This window comes from Patella vulgata, chromosome 5 (assembly GCF_932274485.2).
Source record: "Patella vulgata chromosome 5, xgPatVulg1.2, whole genome shotgun sequence".
Taxonomy (NCBI): Eukaryota; Metazoa; Mollusca; class Gastropoda; family Patellidae; genus Patella; species Patella vulgata.
The window spans coordinates 62,560,971-62,581,236 of record NC_065883.2 but is presented as its reverse complement, the minus strand read 5'-3'; the positions used below and the strand labels follow the sequence as shown (position 1 = coordinate 62,581,236).

Genomic DNA, 20,266 nt, shown 5'->3' with positions numbered 1-20,266 from the left:
GGGGGGGGGGGGGTCCATTAAATGGACATTTCTATGGAAAGTGTGATTACTTTCGATCATTTTCAGCTTATTTTCTTGATACAAGAATGACTGCGCATTCACTTTCAGTGCAAATGAACCCATTTGACCTTTGACCTCAAATATCTCTAAAACGCCCCAACGGTGGACTGATTACCACTCGGCATCGTATTCTATGCAAAATTTTACTCTAGAAAAGTCGGGTCTGGTTTTGTGCCCATTTGATGGACACACCCCCCGCACTGAGCCTCCAGACTATCAGTTTGTCCGGACACCGGCACTACTTCCTACTCTTATTTTGAATTCAAACTTTCAAGGGTTCTTTTATGTGCATGCTAATATGTACCTGGGACATGCATTTTATCCCATCCGAATGACTAGACACCGTTCTATGTCAGGTCCTCTGTCCTACACCACTGACAAGGCGAAACCAAGCACGCTGGAAGTCCAGAGGAACTTTCTTGACCAACACCGGAGGCAAACCCCGAGACCTCCACACACACAAATGTGGACCTTGCTTTATGTCCCATTCTAACGACTAAGCACATCTTCCATGCGAACTTTGCAGTTGCCACCTCTGCGAGTGAATAGACCAGGTTTAAAAATTCCTAAACCCAGGAAGTTCTAGTCAACAGTCCTGGATTACCACTGTCCCTTGGAAGAACAACTGTATGATCTTGAGCATGTGATATAGTTCCAAATGAATATCTGTCTTATTTAGGAGGTACTATGTTTGTAATGTAAATTTTTGGTAAATTCATTGCATAAGGATATAATGTCTACAGATTAGAGGTATTAGAAATTTCAACAAGAAAATAAATATAATCAATATCAGAGAATGTCATATTCAAAATACCCCAACTCCAAGCCTGGAACTAAGGCAACTGTCACAGATAATGTCCATCACAAATTTAGGCTTTGCCAGGCACACAAAACCTCCTCTTCCTCTCACTTTGTCCAGGACTGTTTTTTTTTATTTTTATTGATATGTCCGGCAAAAAATTTAATATGTCAAGTACCAGTTTATTAGTGGCCTGTCTGACTGGTTAAGCAATGGATTGACAGACTACCTTTCCCAAATTCAGCATTATATCTCATTTGAACACCCTGATAAACTCTACAGTAAAAATCACGACAAATCGAAAAAAAATCATTTTTTTTCCAATCATCTAAGATCTCCCAAGTTCTAATGCCTTTTTATATATAGATTCTTCAAATACAACTGACCTGCATTATGTTGGCACTACTGTTTTTAGAATCTTGTTGTACATACATAAATAATAATGGATGTATGCCTAGACTAGCGGAACTAGATATAGCTGTTGTTAAATCCCAGGTCTCATTGTTCCATGTACCCGATACAGCATCTGTTGTTACTGTCCAGGATCCCAATTTATTGATAAGCTGTAAAAATAATTTCTAATTAATGACCATCGTCATTGCTTGTTACATCTTGTTCACAATTTAAAATATTGGTACATACAAACTGTGAGTGTATCAAACGTTATTTACAACTGGTGTTTATTGTATTCACAACCAGTAACAATTACAAAATTCAGATGATTTAATGGATCTTGTTCAATTATGATTAGGACAATTCTTTGACCAATTGAAAGCTGTCTATCATTATAGACAGTAGAAACATGGGTAAACTTTTGCAAACATATGGGCCGGTATCCTAATGTACAGAACCAAGAAATATCGTACAGACATATGGGGTTAAATGTCCACTCGATACAGACTAGGCTAATTTGAGCCCAGTATATTATGATACAATATCCTACAGACATAACACCGATAGAGGGAAATGGGGTTTAATGTCCACTCGATACAGATTAGGACAATTTGAGCCTAATATATGGTACAATTTTATTTCTGTAATTCGCTTGCACGTAAGGATTTTTAGCAGAGGCAGAAAACAGTAGAACCTGGAGAAACCCATGAGGTTGGGAAAGTGTGGGATCCAAACTACCAAACTATGCCACTTGACTAAAATTACAGATCTTATGATCTAAAGCTTGAAATTTAGCTCCCCCCACCCCCACCCCCGCCCTCACTGTCATCTACTTAATTTTCAAACCAAGATAGATTGTTGTAAGATAATTTACCTTTAAGACTTCAGTTGTACCTAATTTCTCTATTTGTTCTGCATTCATGCACATTTGATAAAATTCCTTAGCTTTCTTAACTGCTTCAGAATTGAGCTCTCCATTTTCTTCAGTTAACAACTATAAATAAGAGAGATATCATTTTACAGTATTCTCTCTCTCTCACTGTTTCTTCCAGTGGAGGTTCAGTATATTTATTGTAGAAGAACGGTCTATGGTTGGCTCTATTAAGTCATGTACAAGCCAATAATTCTTTTTTTTCAAAATAGGTCTGGCTTGCTTAAGTCGTCTGCAGAGGAAGCTGAATGTTACGAAATTTTCAGTCCATCAAATCTTTGTATATCTTGAACGGAACGGAACCATGTTTTGACTGATATTTTTTCTAGTGATTAAATGGTAGTTTGCAAGGGATTTAAAATCCCTCTTTGGGGATACTCTCAATCGCAAAAATAGTGACAACCGAGTGAAAGGGGGATTTCGGGCAATAACGCATGTACCGACTGCATAAGAAAATATCTCATTCTCAACCAACCACGACAGCTGAAACATATTGCTTGTGTATAATTATGTCACGCTTCTACTCACACCACATTTTTTGTGGGGACTGACAGAACTGTGACAGGACTGAATTCTGTGTCACCTGATTTCAATTTTGTCAATTCGGAATAAACTGGACAGGCAATCGAGCATCCCTTTAACTTACCTGCTGTGTAATTAAATTAATTTTTTCATATGAAGTATAGAATGTATTATATGACGATGTGTCTGGAGGTATTATAGCATTATTAATCCATTTTCCACATGCATATTCATAAAAGTCTGTACAAGGATCAACGGATAAATTCATCATAGCTATAATAGAGCCACTGTTCATCACACACTGTTCTGTTAGACATGGTTGATCTACCTAAAAAATAAAATTCCAATTTTTTTGCTAGAAAATAAAATACAAATTTCTTTGCTAGAAAATAAAATACCAATTTCTATGCTGGTAAGCATAAAAGAATGTCACTGCCTATGCAAAATTCACAACCGAGAGAGAGAGAGAGAAAGAGAGAGAGAGCGAGATTGGGTTTAATGTCCCCTCAACACAAATTAGGTCGTTCTGGCAGTCACATATGGTCTTTAGCAGTGGAGGAAACTGGAGAGCACAGAGAAAAGCCCTTGATCTTTTGATCTAAAGCATACGAGTTAGATCATTCCCACCCCCCACCACAGCCCCATGGTAGTTGCAAAATGATCTAATACATATATATGAAAGATGTTTACAAAATGTTTTATGCACTCCATCTTTGATTGGGTGAAAAATAAAATTGTCAGTTTCAATGGATTTTATATGTTTGGTGTAATAACAGTCTGTCTTAGTTCCAAATGTTACATCAATAGATAAAGCATATGAAATGAAATGTGGTTTAACGTCCTACTGTTCTGCTCCGACTGGGCTAATGAAGAAGGGATAAAGCATATAATCAAGTGTATGTTACTGTATCGATATGGTAAGCCAAAAAAATGAATGAGTAAAACAAAACTTATATATATATATATTATAATCAATATAATACTATTTCATTCCAATCAAAGTTAAAGTAGTCATATTGTTATTAATTTACAAAAAAACAAACAACCGCATCCAGCCACTGTACGGAGTTAAAGTAGCTAAGTCTCTAACTCAATATCATCAAAAATCTTCAACATTGAAAACACGATTTATTTGTCGGTTTAAATCAACATTGATGTTGTGATCTTACCGGGAAAAGACGGCCTTCTGATATCTAAGACTAATATTTAAGACAAAATAAACATTTTACAATTGGTACACGAATCGTGTACCATAATGCGTTTCAGAGCTATTTGTAATAAGGGACTCGAAAAACGAGGCTAAGCATATTCCACAAGTCATGTCAAACGGTGACACTATATTCTTATCTGAAGAGCATGCCCAATAAATACTATCGGCGTAGACTGGAATAACCAGAAGCTAGAGATTGAAATTCGATTGAGAATACTGGCGTATGTCGCTGAACCTAACTGATTAGAAATTACAGTAAAAAAGAAACGATTGAATGTAAATCAATTTATATACATTCATATTACATTATTGTATGCGTTGCGACCCATTTGTGTCAATTTCTAGGTCCCAAATATTAGCGACTTAGCTCCTTTAAAATATCATCTATAAAATTTTTGAATCTTAAAAACTCCACATTCCTCAAGTACAACTTTAAAAACTCTAATTCTTTAATTTGTTTACTGTAAGTGGCATCATAGAGAGATAATCTATGGCCATTAATCAAGAAGTTTGTAAGTATAAGAGTATGTTAGAATTTCTAAATAAATATGTATATTCAACAATAAGTACGATTAAAAAGCTACTTTATGATGACACCTCATTCTGACTTACATAGATTAATTACGACTTTAAAACTGTTTGCCATGTTGTGGTCATTTATTCAAAGAAGGTAAATTTTTAACCAACCTTTTGTGCACATGTCAAAACTCTAAACAACACAATCCACACACAACATCGAATCATATTATCGGAACTTGCTTTGTTATAATAAATCGACAGTAGAAATGTAATAACTTATATACCTTACAATTAACATTCAGAATTTTTAAAAAAAACACACACAATAAAATAATTAAATGGGCTATTAAATTTCCCTCATAACTTATACTGAAGGACAAACAAGATTCAAAATCAATATTTTACAGCAGGTTATCAAACCTGTAGTGGTTATAGTGGATATACCCTGTATATTATCATAAATGGTGTGTGAAATCAGTCTATTATATCTGACATTTTCACCATTATATCGACTTAACATTGAAATATTTGCAATAGCTAGAATATAAATTATTGACTGGAATATAACCTTTAGTTGAAGTCAATCGTATATGTTACATTGTTTTTGGAATCGCAGAGGGTCTGTCCAAAGTATATATTACTAACAATTAAAAGTACCCCCCAAAAGCAAAATCTAATTTTTGATGTCATAAAATTGGCAAATTACATTTCCACTAGTAAATTATTCAAATGTACCGTACATTAAGATATTGCATTTGGGAATAAGGAAGAACTCAGTATATTGAGATCACATAGCTCTATTTCTTCCAGTATATTTTTATGCCAGTATAGCTCTATTTCTTCCAGTATGTTTTTATGCCAGTATAGCTCTATTTCTTCCAGTATGTTTTTATATCATCATCATATTTATCAAATATAAGGAGGAACCCTATCAAATTTAAGTACCAAACACTGAGATCCGCATAGCTATATTTTATGTCAATTTGGCTCTATGTCAGCCATCAAGACTCAAGAGCCTATTTCAGCCATAAAGACCCTAATACAGCCATCAAGACCCTATTTCACCCGGTAAACACAGTAATCTGGTTGTTAAGACAATGTGCTCCCTGGTATAATTTCTCATGTTGAGGTAGAGAGAGAGAGAGAAATGGAGTTTAACATCCACTCGACACAAACTAGGTCATTTCGGGACTAACATATGGTTTAATTTTATTTCAATAATTCGCTTGCGCGTAGGGGTCTTTAGCAGTGGGAGGAAACCGGAGAACCCGGAGAAAACCAACGAGGTTGGACAGGCGATCCTACTCCTTGCCACGTACAACCGGGGATTCGAAACCACGCCAGTTGACTCAATGACAGACTTTATGATACAGCGTGCACACGCTAACCATTCAGCCATCCAACCCCCCTCATGTTGAGGTACTCAGCTAGTAGATAGAACCGTGGGAGATTGTACCATGTGTTCTTGTTGCATTGAAACTACTATATCGGTTCATTATTTTTTTTCAAATCCACAAGCTTTATCCCTACCACACAAAAAATCTAACCCAGGGTGGGAATCATTTCAGAAATGGGTGGAGAGAGAGAGAGATGGGGTATAACGTCCACTCGACACAAACTAGGTCATTTCGGGACTAACACATGGTTCAATTTTATTTCAATAATTCGCATGGGCGTAGGGGTCTTTAGCAGTGGGAGGAAACCGGAGGACCCGGAGAAAACCCACGAGGTTGGACAGGCGACCCTACTCCTTGTTACGTACCCCGCCAGTTGATTCAATGACAGACCGTATGATACAGCGCGCGCGTGTTAACCATTCGGCCATCCAACCCCCCGGAATGGGTACAAGAATAAGGAACTTTTAAATACTCTTACTTGGTAAGTGTAACAATATATAACTTCAAAACAAAAAGAGAGAGAGAGAAATGGGGTTTAACGTCCACTTGACACAAACTAGGTCATTTCAGGTCTAACATATGGTTCAATTTTATTTCAATAATTCGCTTGCACGTAGGTGTCTTTTAGCAGTGGGAGAAAACCAGAAGACCTGGCGAAAACCCATGAGGTTGGACAGGCAGTCTTGCTCCTTGTCACATATACTAGCTGGTAATCAATATCATGCCAAATGACTCAATGACAGACCGTATGATTTAAATTGTACTCGTTAGACCACCCTTTAAAAAGAAGAGATGATATACTTACAGATTTTTTATTGTGTTTATCCCATAAAATGAAACCGGTCAACAATAATGTGGCAATAATCAATATAATCAAAGCTATAGGATAAATAGGACATTTCTTCTTTTTCCATCGAGATACTTTATCGCTCCGATCTGAAAAATCATATAATAAATGTTCATATACACTTATGGACCCCATATTAAACATTTATTAGTACATTCCATCAAGATACTTTATCAACTGATCTGAAAAATCATACAATAATCAGTATAATCAGAAGATTTCGTCATTTTCTACTGAGATATTTTATCAGTCTGATTCGAGAATCAGATACATGTAATTTATGTTTATAGACCCTGATAGACTCCATATTGTTCGATCCCTGCATTGGCCGAGAAAGTTCATCCAGATTTTCCGTCGGAGTTCCCCCTTGTCAGTGATGCAGGACGGAGGGTGACAAGGACAGATGTCTAGTCGTTCGGATGTGACAAAAAAACAAAGTCCTGTGTACACATTGGCGTGCACGTAAAAGATCCATTGACAGTTGGAATTCGATATAAGAGTAGGCCGTAGTGCCGCTGTCCGGTCAAAATTTCCCTCATAGCACACTGTATAGCGTATGCCCATCTTCATTAGCCCAGTTTGGAGCAGAACAGTAGGACGTTAAACCCCATTTCATTTCATTTCATTTCAGACTCCATATTGAATATTTCTTGTATATCTCATTAATTTATTATCAAATTCCATCCCAGATGCTTAAGGAAACTAAATATCCAAGATTTAAATCAAATTAAAGTATTGAATTGTATTGTTCTCATGTTTTATTTCAATTTAGTGAGGAGACTTGTTTACTAATTTTAGTTTCCTTTTTGGATTACTGTGTCAACAGTGGAAGACAAAGTCATTCATATCTTAACTGGGCTTGTTTCCTTAAACTTATATACATGTACATAAAAGTCAGAAAAAAGACTTAAGACATCTGTCTTTGTTAAAGATACATTATGTAAGAGAGCTGGCAGTTCTTGTTATACAAGTTAAAAACAAATAATGCAAAACGATTATATTGAAAATGTTATTCAAATTACTTTATTCTGGGCGAAGTTATCATTGTTTGTAGTTTTGACCAGATGTGTGCATTGATTGTTTACTATCTTAACCACCGTACAGGTTGTTCGAGACTTAGCCTCGCTTCTCCATTTTTAAATGAAATCATCAAATGGCCGAACCGATCTAATCTACTTAAATTCGGAGTCATCTGATGGCCTAGACAGTTGATAGTCTTGCACATATGCAGTTGACGTACAAAATCATTGATGTCATTTGAGTCTTTTATTGATAAAATGCTACAATATAGTTTTATGTATTTTATGTAATCATATGTTAGCAAAACATACTCATGTAAATACTCAATTATGGCAGTCATATAATGTACTTCAGTGAAGTTACTGAAATGAGATCCTGGAGAATAATTGTGCCCAATAAAAACAAAATATGTGGCCGACATTTTTAGAGACAGGTGATTTATTTCTAGGCTCAGTTGAATTAAATGATATATGTAGGCCTACATTATGTTAGCGAAATTGGAATTATCTTGGTGAGATTAGCATTATCTTATATCAATTAATTGGTATTAAGCCTAACACTTATTGATACCTCGATCATTTTTAATGAAAGTTAAAAAATACCTTCCTCTTGATCTTCACTGAGTGCTTCATATCTGTAGCTGTCTGCCATAATTCTAGATCTCAATTTATTGACTGGTGAGGTCTTAATATCACCATTCATTGAACAACTATTTGGTTGTAATTATAGGCCTATTCATATTTCATTACCCGATCAATGTAAGCTTAGAGTCTAAAATTGTTACCGAATATCAAATATCTAATTTAAATTTATCTACATCGGTTTTATTCTGATCATGAAATTTGATATAAACTGTTATCATTTACACTAATATAATGGGCTATTATTTACGGTATATATTTCTATTTGTAAACATAAGCTCTCATCCTATGTCAGTAACATTTTCATTGACCTGTGTCTGAAATGATTTCCACTATGATGAAATTGGTATTAATTTAAATAAACAGAATTTCTTGTAGGAAGAGAGACTTAGTTTGAACTCGTTACGTCGCTAGTTACTACCTCTGATTTCATGACTGAAAACAAGTCTACGAATAAACTGATGTACGTTCAAGACAAATTCTGATTATAAAATGTAAGCCAAGTTTTATAACTTTTGTTTACATGATGAACTTCACTTCTAGACTAAACAAAATAACACAGTCCACGGTATATAATTTGAATCACTGTCGTGAATAACTTAACAAAGTTCCTCCATTTTACAAACACTATCAATCCTCATAATCATATCCTGTTAAACTTTCGCCACAAACAAGTTTATTTTTGTACGGATTGTTGTGTGACACGGTGACAGTCAAGCATCACTGCTTTTGCGCGACCTGAAAATTGGGCTAACATTACGATTATCCAGCCGTAATATATATATATATACGTCTTCCTTATCAGACAATTTATCAAAGTTATTGTTGCCAACAGCAATTTTATTTACATGGCCCCGTAAGCTTATTAGATTAAGCATGAAAGACGTCAAATTATGACGTAAGAATATACATCGACTGATGTTTAGAATCTATAAAAAACATCACAGCAAATTAACTTACAAAATAGATCCTCTTCTGAATTCCAGGAACCTTCATCGTCTGATTCTGCGTCGGAACTATTGCCACGTGTCTCCCGCTCTGCAGAATCAATTTTCCCGCCGTTTGGCAGGAGTTTGTTTCTATCGCTAGGCATTATCAATCTACATCAAATATGTTCTTAAAATCTAATTTTGAAAAAAAGACAAACTTTAATATTGTGCGAAAGTTAATAAAGAGAACCATCTTGTTTGTTGTTTTTTGGGGGGATATTTCCTTCGAAGACCAAAAGTTGATATCAGAGGCTGCCAGGGGATATCTGACAATTCATAAAAGTAAATGAATGTCACTAGATAAACGAAAACGAGAAAAATAGAAATAGCCCGTTGGGCGTACATTCCTTTTTTTTATTCATTCTATACTCAATAAAAACATGGTAATGCACGGACTTTTTCTATTTTTCTCGTTTTCTCTTATCAAGTGACAGTCAATTATTTTTTTGAATTGTCAAATATCCTCCCACAGTCTCATATATCAATTTTTGGTCTTCGAAGGAAATATTAGTGAGCAGAAATTCGCCCATGTATCTGTTATCACTCGCCACTTCAGTCAGTTACATAGAAGGATAACTCGTGTTTTCCTTTTGCGTTCGTCACTTCCCTTTCTTGAAGTCTTAATAACACAGCTATCGTAGCAATGATCTTTAAGTATATTTGCAACGTGTTTAACCAGTTCTATCGCATATGTGATAATGACTGGCACCAATATTGTCCTTTAAATACCGAGCATCCAATCAGGCTGTTGCAGCTGCATTCATAATAATAATCGATGCCCAAAAAATCTCGCACCAAATAGCCAATTCAGTACAAATTCTTGGTATTCAATTAAAAGAAAAGTAAAATTAGTGTTTTATTAGATTTCGGGCACTTTATTTGGCCAATCAGATGATATATTAATTTGTTTTTCTCTTTACCTATCTGCGCGAAAAGTCAGATTGCACAACAGTTAGGGGGCACCTGGCAAGGGTTAATGTATAGTTGTTCGGATGGTGCGATAGATCGAGGTCCCATGTACACATTGTTGTGCACGTAAAAAAGATCCACTGGCAGTAGGAATTTGAGCCCTGTAATTATATGTCGTAAGCCCAGTCGGGACACAGTAATAGGACATTAAACGTCATTTGATTTCATTTCATTTCATTTCATTTCTTAATCCGTTCCTAGTTGCCAGATATCGACTTTGTTTAGAAATGTCACATGTTGTACATTAAACGTAAAAGAAACCCAGTTTAGTAAAAATTCCTCGCCTCGATCCGATCGGCAACAAAACAGCCACTTTCTGTGCCCCCTTGGCTCCGCTTCTGGATCGACGGTACTATATTATATTTATTATTATTGCAACATCAAATTTTTCCATCTACATTAGCCCATTCGGAGCAGAAATGTAGGACGTTAAATCCCATTTCATTCATTTCGACGGTACTATATTATTTTTATTATTGTACCTTCAAATCTGTCAGGTGCGAACCAAGCAAAACAATAATATTATTTTATTAATATGTATAAGGCGCGAACTCACTTACAGTATAAAAATATACAGTGTTATTTATTTTTACACCTGCATCGATAGATATTGCTCCATATTCCACTATAATGTCCTTAGAGTTATTAATTTATCACTACTTTATTAATATTAAATAGGCAAATATCCCACACCTGTAAACTTTATAATAGAACAAATGCTGTTAAAAATAATAACCCACCGCAGGCCCAGTTTATGACAATATTTTGTCTTTATTAAAATATATATATATTTAAATGGTATAATAGATAAAAAAAAAACCATCATGTTACAGATCTTAAAGGCTCAATACCACTCTTGTCGTAACTGAATAATATGTCCTAATCTTTATTCTGGTCAACAAATTGTACTATTTTAGAATATTTCAATTAATTGATGATACAAATTTCATCTTAACACACCTTATTTAAAAAATTTGAAAAATTCAACATAATGGTTTGAAACGTCTAACGTAAACCTTTTCAAATGAAACTTCGATTTAAAAATATTTTCGAACCCTCTGGACAAGTAAAATAGGATGTAATGGATAATTTACACAACAGGTAGGACACTTAAACATCTAGTACTTAGATAGAGATATTATTTTTTTTCTGGAGCTTTCAAGCCAGCAAGAGTGTTATTGTCCCTTTAAGAGGTATTATCACTAATTTATCAGTTATATCACAATGGAATATAATTTATTAATCTACAAACAGGGAGATACTAATATAATGTATGAATACGTCGTCGACGTCATATTTTTATATATGGTTTATTAATCAACAGGGAAATACTACTATAGTGTATGAACATTTCCTTCTTCATTAGCCCAGTCGGAGCAGAACAGTAGGACGTTAAACCCCATTTCATTTTATGTATGAACATTTTATATTAATACCGTATTTATGGTTTAATACGTATAACAGACCTGTGTATGTTACTTTTCTGTGCATGAGTATTCTGGTTTCATTTATGTTTGACACGAACTGAATTTACAATCTAAAAAAAGATTCCACATTCTATTTTTGTTCCTCGGCTATTTATTCACATAACCTTGTTTATCGTTTTTTTTCTCATCATATTATGTAGAAATGTTTCACGAGTATTATAATCAACATTTTTAAAAAATTCAAATTCTCTTAATACATGAGGTGTATTGTAAAATGTATCATGTTTGAACTTTACGTAATTTACCAACATATCGCCGTAAAGATGTTTTTCTTGGTAAAAGCGTAGAAATAAAATTTGCCAATATACCTAGAACTTGAGAAATATTTGTTTTTAAGGTTAAAGTTGGCTATATAATGCAAAGATTATTATTATTATTATTATTATTAAGAAGAAAAAGAGAAATAACTAAAAGACATACCTTTTATTCATGTAATGTTTTATTCAGTGTTTCCACACGTAAGTCAGTATAGTCACAGTCGTGCATTAGAATTTTTCTTTCAAAAATGTCAAGGTGATACGATATCATAAGACGTGAGTATGGTTATTATTGGATAATACACATAGAAAATTATACTATAAAATATGAGGTCATTTAGAAAATAGATCACGTTGCCTCTTGAATAGAATTTGGGAGTAATATAAACATACACGTAATATGTTGCAACTATAATAATATTCAATATGTCCCTGCTGTTTCGGGCCTTTTATTAAAAGCAGGACCGTAATTAAGACCCATAGGGTCCAAAAGCACAATAATAAACCATAAACAATCCGTCAAGCACGTGGTTAAAGTTTTTCTGAGGTTATATAAAAATAATTAAAAGTTCTCTATTCATTTTTAAATTAAATATTTTGAATTTTTCATCTAACAAAGCAGAAATTCTATCTTTTTTTTTCTATTTTGCACCTGTAAAATAATATACGATTTATCATTTTATATGGCGTATTTCTACTGATATGCAGAAATTTGCAACACGTTTTAACATCCTATCTTTCCCCTCCCTTTTTAGGGATGGGCTGAACAGGAGTATGGTAGTTTCAGGGGTCCCTAAACTAGTTAATGTTCACGAATTTACGTCGTTTTTGATGAATTGCTAAGGTTGCCGCAAGTTAAATATGTGCAGAAGCTAGAAACACCAAGATATACTCTATAAAGCACAATTTACAGTCAGTTTTTCTAACACTCAGCCCCTGGGGTATCATCAGTAGCGGATTATCAGTGAGGCTGATGAGGCTGCAGCCTCAGGCCCAAAGATTTTGTAAAAAAAATTTTTTTAGACTTGTCTGATACGATTAAAAACGCATAGACAATGAATGTTATAATAGGGGGGTTGGGTTTAGGCCCACCGGGAGTCAACATAGGCCCTGACCCGAAATTAATTAGGCCCACGCCATTTTAAATAGGCCCTATTTAAAAACTGAATAGGCCCTCCAGCAACTGCCGCCTCAGGCCTTGGTGGAGCTTAATCCGCCACTGGGGATCATTAGGACCGACATTAACCACAGGTTCATTTCTGCCTAGTATATTTCTATCTATAGTGTCCACTGCTGATGTAAAACAGTATTGTTGTGGCAATCACAAGAACTTGTGAAATGAATAATAGACAATCTTATCGGAAATTAATTTTTGAACCCAATATTGAATTCAGTAACTCTGAAAACTTTATTTTCGAAAGAATATCCAAAAGAACAAAAATCGCCATATTGGATTCTTTTTTCATTGTCGTTTTAAATTTACCCCATCTGGGCTATTCATAATTAGTTTTTTGGATAGAAATTGAACTCTGCGACCTCAAAACCCATAGGTGGCTTAGTCAGTATTTTGGACTTGGGTGGACACTCACCACGTGGTAGGTTATTCCCTATGACGCCATCAAAGATGGACACCGACGTTATTTCAATTTTATCCTACCTGCTATAGTTTTCTGTCAATGTCCATGAAATAAAGGTCAGAATGAAGCTGTCTATGCGAACTAAAGTGAAAAATATATTTATTATTAAAATTTGATTAATTTTTCACTCAAACTCATACCCATTTCAATGTGGCGGTCTTCAACAAGTTTCGGGGAGCTTTATCTCGTAATCAGTGTGTTTTAATGGTGGGGGAATAACTCTTTATCTAAATTCTTCAAACACAAATGGTAATGGAGGCTAAATGTGCTGAAATAACGAATTAGACCCCCCCCCCCCAAAAAAAAAAAGTAAAACACACAAAAAATGTATTTTTCATGGACCCCCCAAAAAATCAAAAAATGTATTTTTCATGCCAACTATTTCGTAAGATGACTTTTAGCTATAAGGTTTTTGATTTCTCTGAGTTTAAAGATAAATTTTGAAAATCCAATACAGAAGCAATTCAAAATAGCAGCCAAAATGGAATCCCAAATGGCCTAATCGTCATTTTTTCCTATTGGATATGTCATTTATATGGTTTTCGGTGTGGCTGGGTTAAATTCTGATTTCAAAAATAAAATTCAAGAATTCATGATGGCAGAAATGCAAAATGCCACCAAAATGAAATCTCAAACGTCGGAATTTTAATTAATCGTCATTAAATTTTTAACTTCCGTTAGATATGACTTGTAATATGTCTTATAGCCTATAGACTACACTGTTAAAAATAATAAGGTAATTTACACCAATTCGGGTGGAAACTAGTTGCCACCTAAATAGGGGTAACCCCTAGCCTTTAGTGGTGTAGACTGATAACATTTCATTAATTCAGGTAGAAACTAGTTGCCACTGTCAGAAGTGTAACCTGCCTGAAACACTACATTTGGATGGGTGTTGCACTCCGACAGTGTAATAGTTTACACCCGTGGGTGTAGATTAAGCAATTACCCCGCCCCCCCCCCCCCTCAAGGATGTTTTGTAAATTACACTTCCATTTTAATTATTACACCAACGTGGGTGTTATTTGTTTTGTTGGATATTTATTTCAAGCCAACGACTTCTAAGTTCAGAAAACTTGAAATTGGCTATAGATCTCTATGACAACTAGTATAGGGCGTTTAGCCCGACCCAGATTACATATAGACCATCGGCTATTTCGCTTTATTTTAGAATAACATTAAACTGACAAATATCCATCAGGTTGATTCAAATTCAGCTGCTGTTGGGCAATTAGACAATCTGTATCAATTTACAATGAATATAAATCATGAGGAAAAAATCAATATCCTTATAACTTAGCTGAATAATGTGGTTTATTCATTTATACACCTCACCTGAATTAAGAATAATTAATCAAGATATAGTGCTTGGAACATTTTCACGTCGTTAAGTGTATACAAGATTTAATAATCTATACTTGAGGCATTATGAAAAGAATATTAAGATTATTATACATGATAATGTTCTGGAAGACTTATATTCGTTATGAGTAAACACTGTAAAATGAGGTATAGTTGTGGTACTAATGCAATTAACGCTATATTTTACAAAAACACTTAAATTGGAGTACACAAACACTTTTGTGACGCAAGATACGGTGTAAAATTGACAACTTTTTCAGAGGAATGTGTCTCTATTAAAATATCTGTTGGTGTAAATGCAATAAAACGCTTGTAGAGGTGTAGCTCATCCCAAACACCCAATTACACACAATTACACCCATCCTGGTGTTCATTACTCATGAATATCGATTACACTTTTGCAACCCAATAAACGCTGTAAAATTAAAACAGTTCTAGGATTTATTCCCCAATAATAGTTACACCCTTTGGTGTAAATGCAGTATAACACTAGTAGTGGTATAGCTTATCCAAAACACCCAACAATTACTCCTGTCATAGTGTGCAACAAAAATATATTGTTTGTTGTGAATATTTTAATTTCACATTATGGTAGATATGAAGTCCTACAGATGAATTGTGTAGAATAAAAATTAACATCACTCCACCCAAATGTTTTGCACAGGAATATTCCCCCAATTATACTTTTTGTTAATAATTTCATTATATTTCAATTGTAACTATTGTGTTGTATTTTGTTTTATGCTTCTGATCATAGAATGACTACTTTTGCGTACAAAAGTTTTTTTTCATCCATCTGGATGGGAGGGTATTGTCATAGTGTGCAACAAACAATATATTTTTGTTGTGCACTAACAAGCAATTAATTAGCTTTCTTTTAAATTGATAATCCCCCTGGTCCAGTTAAACAACGGTGGTTAGCATGTCTTTGTCTGGATTATAATCTTCCCAATTAGAAACGGATTAAATACTTTAGTATGCACGCTCATTGGTAACCAAAATTAGCATATAAACCCAGAAACTCAAGAAGCATAATCATTATTATCCCATGAAGGCATTAAGACATTATATGTTAACAACCTCTTCTTATTATTAGGTAAGCCATGCTATGTTCAATATATTTCATTTTCATTATATTATTCAGCTACATAGTACGCTGATTATATCTTTCATGTAAATTTTTATTGTTAGCTTATGTTCAGTTAAATATTATGCTGATGTAAGGTTTTAGACATTTTAAATATATATTTTTAAAATAGAAATGCATAAAGTACATACTCGTACATAGCAGTATAATTGATACAATAGTCGTGTGCTTATGGCATCATGTGTCCGTAATAACTAATTATGAAAATAATATTTCTAGAACGCTGATGGGTGATAATTAAAAAGTTTGAGATGCTTTCTCATTATTAATGTTGGTTATGACGTAACCATATTACTAGAGATCTGAACGCGAACTTTTAAGTTATTTGTTCCTGACATTCAATATGAACACGAAAGGTTATTTTATCGAATGTGAACGATCATTAATACTTCGTACAAGAGTATTATCATTGATGATAATTAGTGTAATTCAATTATTATACAATTACCGTTATCTTTATAATTACATAATTGCATATTTTCATAATTGCATATTTATTTTCATAATTGCATATTTATTTTCATAATTGCATATTTATTTTCATAATTGCATATTTTCATAATTGCATAATTACTATATATATTGTATAATCATTATTATCTATTGAAGATATTAAAGACATTATATGTTAACAACCTCTTCTTATTATTAGGTAAACATTGTGAGAACTAGTGACAAATAACCCAAGGGTTGCGTCACATCGACCAAGACAAGATAAGGGCACGTTCTCACACCTATTCGGGTGTTCAGTAGTTATGAATATCGGTTACACTTGTTAGATGTAGCTCTTTTAGTTGGTTTCCCTTGCAATTGTATTACATTTTATAAACTCTAGAGTCGTTTTCAGTGGTCAATGGTGCAGGATGGAGGACGTCTAGTTACTGAGATGGGACGAAAAACGGAGGTCCCGTGTACTCATTGGCAGTTGGAATACTAATAAGTGTAGGAGGAAATTTTCTGGGGCAGGGTGTTCGGAACCCCCTTCCCATGGCGGGATCCTAATTCTGACGATAGCCTGTCCCATAATGTGCCCCAGTTCGCATATAACCAATTTAAGTGGTTATAACTTGCTATGGCTAGCATGGGTATAAAATGGTATCGCACCAGTCAAAATTTTACTCTGTGTATATGCCAATGTGCATTGTTTACCATTTTTCTGGTATTTACGAAGAGTAAATTTAAGGTCATCTGAAGCCAAACTAACAATATAAGTGAAACCGCACGTGGATGTTTATTCCGTTATATTTTATAGTCTACAGGTGGGGACTATTGTATATAAGTATGTAATTAATGACTATCAAGATCAGCTGTAAGCTAATGTACTTACCATTTTATAAAAACTTGACATCCATATATGAAATCTTTAATTAAACATGTTATGCACAGCTCAGATATCATTTGTTCAATGTCGACCTGTGTATGTTAAACTTTGTAATTCATACACATCACTGGATAATGTTGATAATACCATACATATGTTGCTGTATACAGAGTAATAGGTGAATCAGCTGGAAGAAAGTATCTATCTATGAAATCAATAATATATGTTTGATATAACATATCACAATGTAACATCTTGCTATAATAGTAATAAATTATTTACAAATCAAATAATGTTGTTATTTGTGAACCTAGACTTGTTAGTATTAACATATTTTCTATATAATCACACCTGTAAAGGTGAAGAGAAATGGGGTTAACATCCACTCGACACCAACTATTTCATTTCGGAACTAATATATGGTTTTTAATTTTATGTCAGTATTTCGCTTGTGTGTAGGGGTCTTTAGCATTGGAAGCAAACCGGGGGACCCAGAAAAAACTATCAAGGTTGGACAGGCGACATAGAAGCAGGGAATTTATACCCCACCACTTGAATCAATGACATCATTGACATACGCGTTAACCAATGTGCCACCTACCCACCCCCTTGGATGTAAAGGAGACTATATCTATGATTAAGAGGTGACATAATGGAATTGAAATGGGGTTTAATGTCCTACCCTTTGCACCAACAGGCATGATTCACCATGCAGTGTGCTATGAGGGAGGAAATTTTACCTGGGTAGCGACGCTTTCATCTATTCTTTACTGAATTCCATCTGTCAAGGGTAATTCTTTTAGGAGCACACCAATAAGTATACTGGTGGATCTTGGTTTTTCATCCCATCAGAACAACTAGACGCTTGACCATGTGCCATGTCACTGACGAGGGGAAACCAGGCTGGAAAATCCTGGCTAAAGTAAGAATGGACATTTATGTCAAAAGAGCAGAGTGAATAAATGTATTCACAAGTCCAACAGATTTTTTATTTTTATTTATTTATTTTTTTTGGGGGGGGGGGGGGGTTGGGGGGTCTAGTGTGTGTGCGTTAGATCATGTCAAGTGGCATGGTTTGAATAACAAGTTTGTATGTGAAAGAGTAGGGTCCCTGCCCAACCTCAAGGGTTTTCTCTCCTAACTTCCCTCTAACAGATTTTGTAGTGGTATCAGGTCTTCTAAAAATGGTAACAAGTATATATATATAGATACACACAGGCTTGTGCATGGCATCCACCTATGAGGAGTGTTATCAGGTCTTCTATAGGAATGATAATAAGTATAATATACACAGCCCTGTGCATGGCATTAACCTATACTTATAGCTAATTTCAGTGATACACAAACTCCTTAAATGAGGAGTGTTATCAGGTCTTCTAGAAAGAGTAATAAGAGAGAGAGAGAGAGAGAAATTGGGTTTAACTCCACTCTCACAAACTAGGTCATTTCGGGACTAACACATGGTTCAATTTTATTTCAATAATTCAATTGCGCGTAGGGGTCTTTACCAGTGGGAGGAAACTGGACCCAGAGAAAACCCACAAGGTTGGATCCGGCCAGAGAGAGGGAGAGAGAAATGGGGTTTAAGTCCACTCGACACAAACTAGGTCATTTCGGGACTAACATATGATTTAATTTTATTTCAATAATTCGCTAGCGCGTAGGAGTCTTTAGCAGTGGGAGGAAACCAGAGGACCCGGAGAAAACCCACGAATTTGGACAGGCGACCCTACTCCTTGTCACGTACAACCGGGGATTCGAAACCACGCCAGTCGACTCAATGACAGACTTCATGATACAGCGCGCGCACGCTAACCATTCAGCCATCCAACACCCCCCCCCCCCCCCCCCGGCCAGAGAGGTTAAAGAGGTGCTTACTGGTGCTAATAGGGGACTAACTGGTTATGGTTAAATCATCTGTGGTCTGTTTAAAGTATAATAAATAAATGCTAACTTACCTTATTAAATGGTCTAATTTCAACAAATAATTGGATCAACATTATCAGTTATTGATAATTTACACACCTGCTGCATTCTACTCAAATTAGGAAATTTTAACAGGTAAGCATGAAAACATTTACCAGATAATGCCAATTATTTTTTTCAGCTAACAAGTGGTTGCCATACAACATACATCAACATTTTGCAAGAGATGGACAGAGAAAGAGCTCAAATGAAAAAGTGATTTTTCGTACAATCAGTGTCCATATCCAGGAAGTTGGGGTCCCAGATGTTTGGGACACAAACATATATTTTAAGTTTAAACAATATTGGATAAAAATTGTGCCATGCAACATAGGTCAACATTTTGCAAGAGATGGACAGAGAACAAGCTCAAATGAAAAAGTGATTTTTCGTACAATCAGTGTCCATAATCCAGGAAGTTGAGGTCCCAGATCTTTGGGATACAAACATATATTTTCAGTTTAAACAAAATTGGATAAAAATTGTGACCTCTAGAGGGTCCATAACTTTGGTATTACTTACTTTTACATTATATGTTCAGGAGGAGCGGCCATTTCCAGTACGATAAATCTGAACAGACGTCCGGACAGACAGAAGTGACGACAATATACGTCCACACGAAAATCTGTCAATGAGAAAGGTCCATGGTACTTTACAGGTTAGAGAGGCATAATCAGTACCAGATAAAGGAAGTTGGAGAGGGGCGGGAGGGGGGGGGGGAGAATGTGGGACATATGTCAGAAGTGGGACACATTTTGGGGTTGAGATAAAGTTCAAAAGTTCCATTTACTCG

The 20,266-nt window shown here is 35.0% G+C and overlaps 1 protein-coding gene across 3 annotated transcripts in view; it reads right to left on the bottom strand.

The window, feature by feature from the left end:
* LOC130012819 (endothelin-converting enzyme 1-like) overlaps positions 1-17,664 on the bottom strand; it is a 32,329-nt gene extending 14,665 nt beyond the window's left edge. The window contains exons 1-6 of one of the 3 annotated variants that reach the window (XM_056100770.1): positions 17,515-17,664; positions 9,300-9,463; positions 6,637-6,767; positions 2,830-3,033; positions 2,127-2,246; positions 1,246-1,422 (exon numbers count right to left, since the gene is read on the bottom strand). In XM_056100770.1, the coding sequence (XP_055956745.1) occupies positions 1,246-1,422; positions 2,127-2,246; positions 2,830-3,033; positions 6,637-6,767; positions 9,300-9,432 (765 nt within the window). In that variant the 5' untranslated portion in view covers positions 9,433-9,463; positions 17,515-17,664. Of the gene's footprint in view, positions 1-1,245; positions 1,423-2,126; positions 2,247-2,829; positions 3,034-6,636; positions 6,768-8,300; positions 9,089-9,299; positions 9,464-12,204; positions 12,338-17,514 lie in introns of those variants that run through there. The other 2 variants (XM_056100769.1, XM_056100771.1) reach the window with 2 other exon arrangements.
* Positions 17,665-20,266: the final 2,602 nt, after the last annotated feature.